The 6,966-nt window shown below is 43.4% G+C and overlaps 1 protein-coding gene across 2 annotated transcripts in view; it reads right to left on the reverse strand.

Annotated features, from left to right (window-relative positions):
* The window catches only part of LOC137377064 (ethanolamine kinase 2-like), a 511,523-nt gene extending 504,923 nt beyond the window's left edge, over positions 1-6,600 (reverse strand). Inside the window, exon 1 of one of the 2 annotated variants that reach the window (XM_068046299.1) lies at positions 6,362-6,600. In XM_068046299.1, coding sequence (XP_067902400.1) covers positions 6,362-6,505 — 144 coding nt within the window. In that variant the 5' untranslated portion in view covers positions 6,506-6,600. The remainder of the gene's footprint in view (positions 1-6,361) is intronic. The other variant, XM_068046300.1, reaches the window with a different exon arrangement.
* Positions 6,601-6,966: the final 366 nt, after the last annotated feature.

Here is a 6,966-nt window from a genome sequence, read left to right on the forward strand (position 1 = left end):
GAACCAGAGATACATACGATTAAGATTAAGATCGCACTGGGCAATGAGGGCCTGGAATGCATCAGGATTGTCAGCTGAAGATCAGAAGGACCCGAGCAAGATATGGACATTCCTGGAGCAGCAATAACAAGGTAAAGGTAAATTTCTGAGTACATAGGCTTGAGCTTATGACCTACCAGCAAAGGCAAGAAGAGTCCATTGACCAGTTTGTTGCAGGGTTTCAAGACAAAGCTCAATATTGTGACTTTGCAGATAGCGAATTGTCAGAATGGGTTACAGAGCTAGTAACCACGTCCACCCCACTAGAGGTCTTTCAAAAAGACCTGCTAGAAAAGAAGATAGGACACACCATAGATGCACTACTCAGTGATGGAAGGAAATTTGAAGCCATGATGGCTGGGTGTCAACATTTAAAAGCATTGGGGGCAGCTACGACAATTGGTCAGGTAACCAAGGCTCGGAAATCTGCTGAGCCTTGTGGCAAATGTGGCCTGACTCACACAATCCGCAGTTATCTAGTATACCAGGGCCAGTGCAAAGCTTCTGGCATGCGAGGACATTGGGCAGGGCAATGCAGAAGGCTAAGCTCAGATATTGCACACAGGAATGGTGGCAGATCACATGCAGAGAGAACGTCTGCAAGACAGGACAGAAAATGAAACAAAAAGGTATGCCAGCACACAAAAAAGCGCAAGCAGTGACATCAGGTCAGCAGAAAGATAGATTGCTGGGAGGACATGGATGAAGTGTGCACTCGTACAAACAGCGAGCAAGTATTACACATCATTAGCTTGGATCAACATTGTCAATGCTATTATGTAAACTGAGACATTCACCATGATTGAAACTATATGTCCATAGAATCCCAGAATCACAGAATTGTTACAGCACAGAAGGAGGCCATTCAGCCCATTGTGTCCACGCCGGCTCTCCGAAAGAGCAATTCACTTAGTGCCATTCCCTTCCTTCTCCCCATAACCCAACACATTCTTCCTTCTCATATAACAGTCTATTTCCCTTTTGAATGTTTCAATTAAAGCTGCCTCCACCACACCCTCAGGCAGCACATTCCAACCTTAACCGCTCGCTGTGTGAAAAAGTTTTTCTGCATGTTGTTTTTGCTTCTCTTACCAAATACTTTAAATCTGTGCCCTCTCATTCTCGATCCTTTCACGAGTGGGAACAGTTTTTCCCTATCTACTCTGTCCAGACCCCTCATTATTTTGAATACCTCTATCAAATCTCCTCTCAGCCTTCTCTTCTCCAAGGAAAACACTCCTACTTCTCCAATCTATCTTCATAACTGAAATTCCTAATCCCTGGATCTCGTGGATCTTTTCTGTACTCTTTCCAATGACCTCACATCTTTCCTAAAGTGTGGCGCCCAGAACTGGGCACAATACTTCAGCTGAGGCCGAACTAGTGTCTTATATAAGTTCAACATAACTTCCTTGCTCTTGTGCTTTATGCCCCTTTTAACAAAGCCCAGGATATTGCATGCTTTTTTAACTGCGTTCTCAACCTGTCCTGCCCTGATACCATCAATGACTTATGCACATATACACCCAGGTCTCTCTGCTCCTGCACCCACTTTAGAATTGTACCCTTCATTTTATATTGCCCCTCCATATTCTTCCTACCAAAATGAATCACTTTGCATTTCTCTGCATTGAACTTCATCTGCCACGTATCTGCCCAATCCACCAACTTGTCTATGGCCTTTTGCAGTTCTACACTATCCTCCTCACAGTTCACAATGATTCCAAGGTCTATGTCATTAATATATATCAGGAAAAACAAGGGTCCCAACACTGATCCCTGGGGAACTTCACTACAAACATTCCTCCAGCCTGTAAAACATCCATTAACCACTACTCTTTGTTTCCTGTCACTCAGCCAATTCCATATCCATGTTGCTACTGTCCCTTTTATTCCATGAGCTACATGTTTGCTCACAAGTCTGTTGTAGGCACTGTATCAAACACCTTTTGAAAGTCCATGTACACCACATCAACTGCATTGCCCTCATCAACCCTCTCTGTTACCTTCTCAAAAAACTCCAGCATGTTAGTTAAGTGTGGCAAGTATAAGCTCAGAGTAAAGACTGACACTGGAGCAAGTCTAAATATTCTGCCCATCTGTATACTGAAGGACCTGTATCTAAAGAAATGGGAATCTATGGTATGACCCACCACAGTTAGACTGACAACTTACAATGGTTCTCCAATCAAGGGCATTGGAACGATATCCTTGCAGTGCAACTATAGGACCTCCAATGGCTACCACAAATGTTTTACACCATTAACTGCACAAGCTGTCAGAGGACTTCCAGCACGCCGAGATTTACGAATTGTCACAATACAGGAATTCGGTAACTCACTGAAGATGATAGGAAATACCAGGTCGAGTGTATCGGGTCAGTCCATGTAAAGGACAACACAAAGGCTGGGAATCTTGACATGAAGAGGTGATATGACCTAGAGTCTCTTCTCGGGCTTCCGTTCATTACAGTAAGTACCCGGAGGCCAGAGGGATTGCTGGTGATTGGGGATGTTCCCAGTCATCATTTTTATAAACTTTCTAAACAAGGGACAATGAAGGCATTGTATAACAGGCAAGCAGGACCAGAATTAGCTCAATTGTGAGTAGGACAGAAAGTCAGAGTCCTCAAGCATGCGTCGGGAATTTGGTGTCCTGCAGAGGTTGCTAGGATATGCGACCAGCCCAGATCATACGAGGTCCAGACACCCAATGGTGCGATTCTCAGATGGAACTGAAGTCAACTCAGAGAGCTGTACAACACAGTGGCGCAGTGGTTAGCACCGCAGCCTCACAGCTCCAGTGGCCCTGGTTCAGTTCTGGGTACTGCCTGTGCAGAGTTTGCAAGTTCTCCCTGGGACTGCATGGGTTTCCGCCAGGTGCTCCGGTTTCCTCCCACAGCCAAAGACTTGCAGGTTGACAGGTAAACTGGCCATTGTAAATTGCCCCTAGTGTAGGAAGGTGGTAGGAGAATGGTGGGGATGTGGTAGGAAATATGGGATTAATGTAGGATTAGTATAAATGGGTGGTTGTTGGTTGGCACAGACTCGGTGGGCCGAAGGGCCTGTTTCAGTGCTGTATCTTTCTCTCTATAACACTACATGTGATAACCCTATGGCATCATGGACATGCTCAAAGACAAAGTCTGAAGATGAACATACAGAGTCTATGAGCACAGAGGAAGAACCTGCTAACCAGAGTTCTGAGTCACCAGGGTCTCAAAGGAGTCATCAAGAGGAGCTCAGCTCTGGGAAGAGGTTTATTATAACAAGAGCAAGACGAATAAGCTAACCTCCTCTATGTTTTAGGGAATGTTAATTTTACTTACTTGTAAATAACATTTTGTTTTCACCATGTATAGCTAGTCCGAACCACAACATCAGGGTATATTGTACATATATCTTCACCTTTGGAAAAAAAGGGGATGTTGTGGGACGACCTAAAGAGCGGACCACCTTAAGAAGCTGTAAGTGAAGGTCACTGGAGGAAGTGATATTGCATCACACATGACCAGGGAGTTGTGGGTGTAGCCCGACAGAATGAGATGTGTTTAGACATGGCTCATGCAGTAACTGTTTGTATATATATGTTCTAGTTAAAGTATAATAAAAACTCATGTTTTCTTTGGATATTACTTGTAGTCATGTGAGTCTTCCAATATATCACACATCAAAGGAACAAATAATATTACACCTGCTATTCATTTTTTCCTTCCTGTTCTGCTTATGTAAAGGCCCCCCTCACAGTTTCAGAACAGTGAAATCTTTTTTAATTTTTTAGAACTTCCTCTGCACAACTTATGAGTGCAGGATCTCCTTCCTCAGCCTCAGATGCGTATCTCATTTGCCTGCTCCTGTTGTTGGAGTAATGAATGGAGGTCCACCGTTCCTTCTCCTGTAGCTTGCTATTCCCATGAAGTATGTGCACTTTTCTCCTGAGCGAGAACAGTGTGGTTGTTACTTTCAGGCACGCACTACTTTATTCATCGATTATTGGAGAACTCATATCACTTTTCTTATGGAGTTTACACAGCGGATATGATTCTTCACTGGACATATGTGCTACAGTGATTCAACATAATTATTCCATGTGAAGGAGGTCTGTACAGTTCATTTTGTTCACACAATTATACCCTTACTTTTGTGCTGCACTTTTAAGGTTAGTATTGGCTTGTAGTCCAAAAAGTTTAAAATATAGAAGAATGGCTGCTTGTGAGGTCAATAAACTTCTTCCTCCAATAGACAGGGATCCTGAGGGTTGCCACTCACTACCTGTGCTGCATCCTTCCACATGGTCCTAACTGCTGCATTGGTAGGTCTCCAACCACAGAAATGTTCATGAGTGACAAAGTGTGACATCTGAAGTGTAATGAATTTAAATACTGCACTTATACAACATCTTTATCAGAAGAAGAAATTCCAAGGTACTTCCCAAAGAGAGATAGATGGGGGAGCCAGGGAGACCAAACATTTGTTGAAATGATGAGTTTTGGGAATGTTTTAAAACATGAACATCTACTTGCATATATATAGCACAGTTAATGTAGTAAAATGCCCCAAGGTACTTCACAGGAGTTTTATCAAACAAAATTTGACACCAAGCCACATGAGGAGATATTAGGTCAGATGACCAAAAGCTTGGTCAAAGAGGTAGGTTTTAAGTGGCTTAAAGGAGGAGAAGGAGCTAAAGAGTCAGAAAGGTTTACTGAGGGAATAAGAAGGAAGTAGCAATGCAGAGGAGTTTTGACTGGGGGCTGCAGAGTGCAGGGCCAAAGTGGCTGAAGACTGCCACTAGTAGTGTGACGAATGGAGGAAGTGATACATAAAAGGTCAGAGTCAAAGGAATAAAGCAGCAGTAGGTGAGATAAGACTTGAGGAGGTTGTAGAAATAATGGAGGGATTTGAAGATGAGAATGAGGATTTTGATCCTAATGTGTTGGAGGCTGGGAACTAATGTTGGGCCAGTGAGGATGGAGGTGGTGGGCAAGTGAGACATTGCAGAATAGGAATCAAGCAGTTAAGTTTTAGACAAATTGGCATTTATTAAGTGTACATGATTGGAGCTCAGTAAGGAGTAATTGAGTCCAGTGGTGACAAAAGCACCAATAAGGGTTTCAGTGTTGGAGGGATTCAGATAAGTGCAGAGGTAGGAAACATTGTAGAGATAGAACTGGTGATGGATAGTATGTGGCATTTGAAGCTCAGCTATGGGTCCCATTAAAATCAGCTGACAGACTTACTGCTGTCCCTGCCACATTTCAAGCTCAATTCACCACCATAGTTCTACACTTTCAGATTCTCCACAGGCCTTTAAAATATTGAACCTCTGGACCTACATATTTTACCAAAAGCAGAGTTACTCCCTTTCAATGGCTCACGATTCTCTAAGATTCCAATCAGCATATTAAGGCTAAAATTGAGTCAACTGCAATAAATGCTAAATGATTGTATTACCTCAACTTGACAGTAAGTCTTTCAAGTATTTTTTTGAAGTCGACTTATCCTTTAAAACAGCTATTACTGAAGCCCAATGGGATTTGGCGGCACAATGCAGACTCACATCTTTGTTACCTGAACCTTATTTGATCATTTTCACTCAGTGCTCACTGTATTAATAATAGTCTTTAGAATCTCGCTGTTCGTTCAGACTGTAAATTTGCCAAAATTATATTGGCATTGATGTATTTTTTATGTGTTTGTGTATTCCTGGTTCCAGGGAAATCACAGTTGTTGGATGGTGCCGTTTTTATTAATACACATGTATACGAATAAACTTACAGGGGAGGTTGTTCTTCCCTTGTGCTTCTATTTCTAATGCATACAAAATCAGTGAAAAATCTTTAAGATAGGTTGCCCTTTAAAAGATGACTATGTAAGCAGATCCTTGTCCGATTGCTGGCTGTGATTCTGCCTGCTGAGGTTTTCTCATTCACTGGTGCAGTGGAAGTGGTGCCAGCCCTTGACTGTCACTGACAGCTCCGGGGCAAACTCAACTTGAATATACTCACGTACAACTCCCAACTGTTACAGCTGCTTTTTCTGCCCTCCTCTGTAGGTCCAGACAATTATTTTTAGCAATGTATACATTACTTTTAAAACACAACGTCGATGTAAATCTCACTACAGAATATTAGTTTGAAAGAGGCGCTAAGAACTTTTTAAAGGAACTTTCAAAAGCCACTTGTGCTCAAACAACTTGGCCGCCCCAAGTCAGTGGTACAAGCAAGTAAGATTTTTTTTTACGTGAAGTTTAAATTAAGAGGCAGACTCCACCCTTGGGTAGTAGCAGTGAGGTGCTTTAACCCACTTAACTTTTTACTTGCCTTCAACTTAATTTCCGTCGGTTTCCAAAGTGGCCGCAGTTCCTTCAGGAGAGCTTCAATGCCGTTTCTCGGCTCCTTCTCGTCCACGAAGATGTCAAGATGTTTGGTTCCAGCGACCGGGCTGGCTGCAGGAGAACTCTCCATACTCTCCTAGCAAGCATTGACTTGCAATTTGAGCGACTTTGTACGTGTCTGGTGTTCTGATTGCAGCGGGTGCCGGCCACTGACCTCCTGGGCAAGGTGGCAGCCGACACTCTGGAGGACAACCGGCTGGAGTCCAGGATGGAACACCCCAGGCAGACCAACACCCCAACTTATTCCAGGAGTGACATGCCAAGGTAGAAGGCACCAGCATCCTTCTTATTCCTGACAGGACAAGCAAGTACACCCAACAACTACTTACACTCGTTCACTACCTTCACTGTAGCTGGGTCAAAATCCTGGAACTCCCTTCCTCACAGCACCTACCCCACATGGACTGCAGCGGTTCGAGAAGGCAGCTCACCACCACCTTCTCAAGGGCAATTAGGGATGGGCAATAAATGCTGGCCTGGCCAGCGATGCCCACATCCCATGAATGAATTTTTAAAAACTCCAGCAGAGAT

The sequence above is a fragment of the Heterodontus francisci genome, chromosome 14 (genome assembly GCF_036365525.1).
Source record: "Heterodontus francisci isolate sHetFra1 chromosome 14, sHetFra1.hap1, whole genome shotgun sequence".
In the NCBI taxonomy this organism is placed as follows: Eukaryota; Metazoa; Chordata; class Chondrichthyes; order Heterodontiformes; family Heterodontidae; genus Heterodontus; species Heterodontus francisci.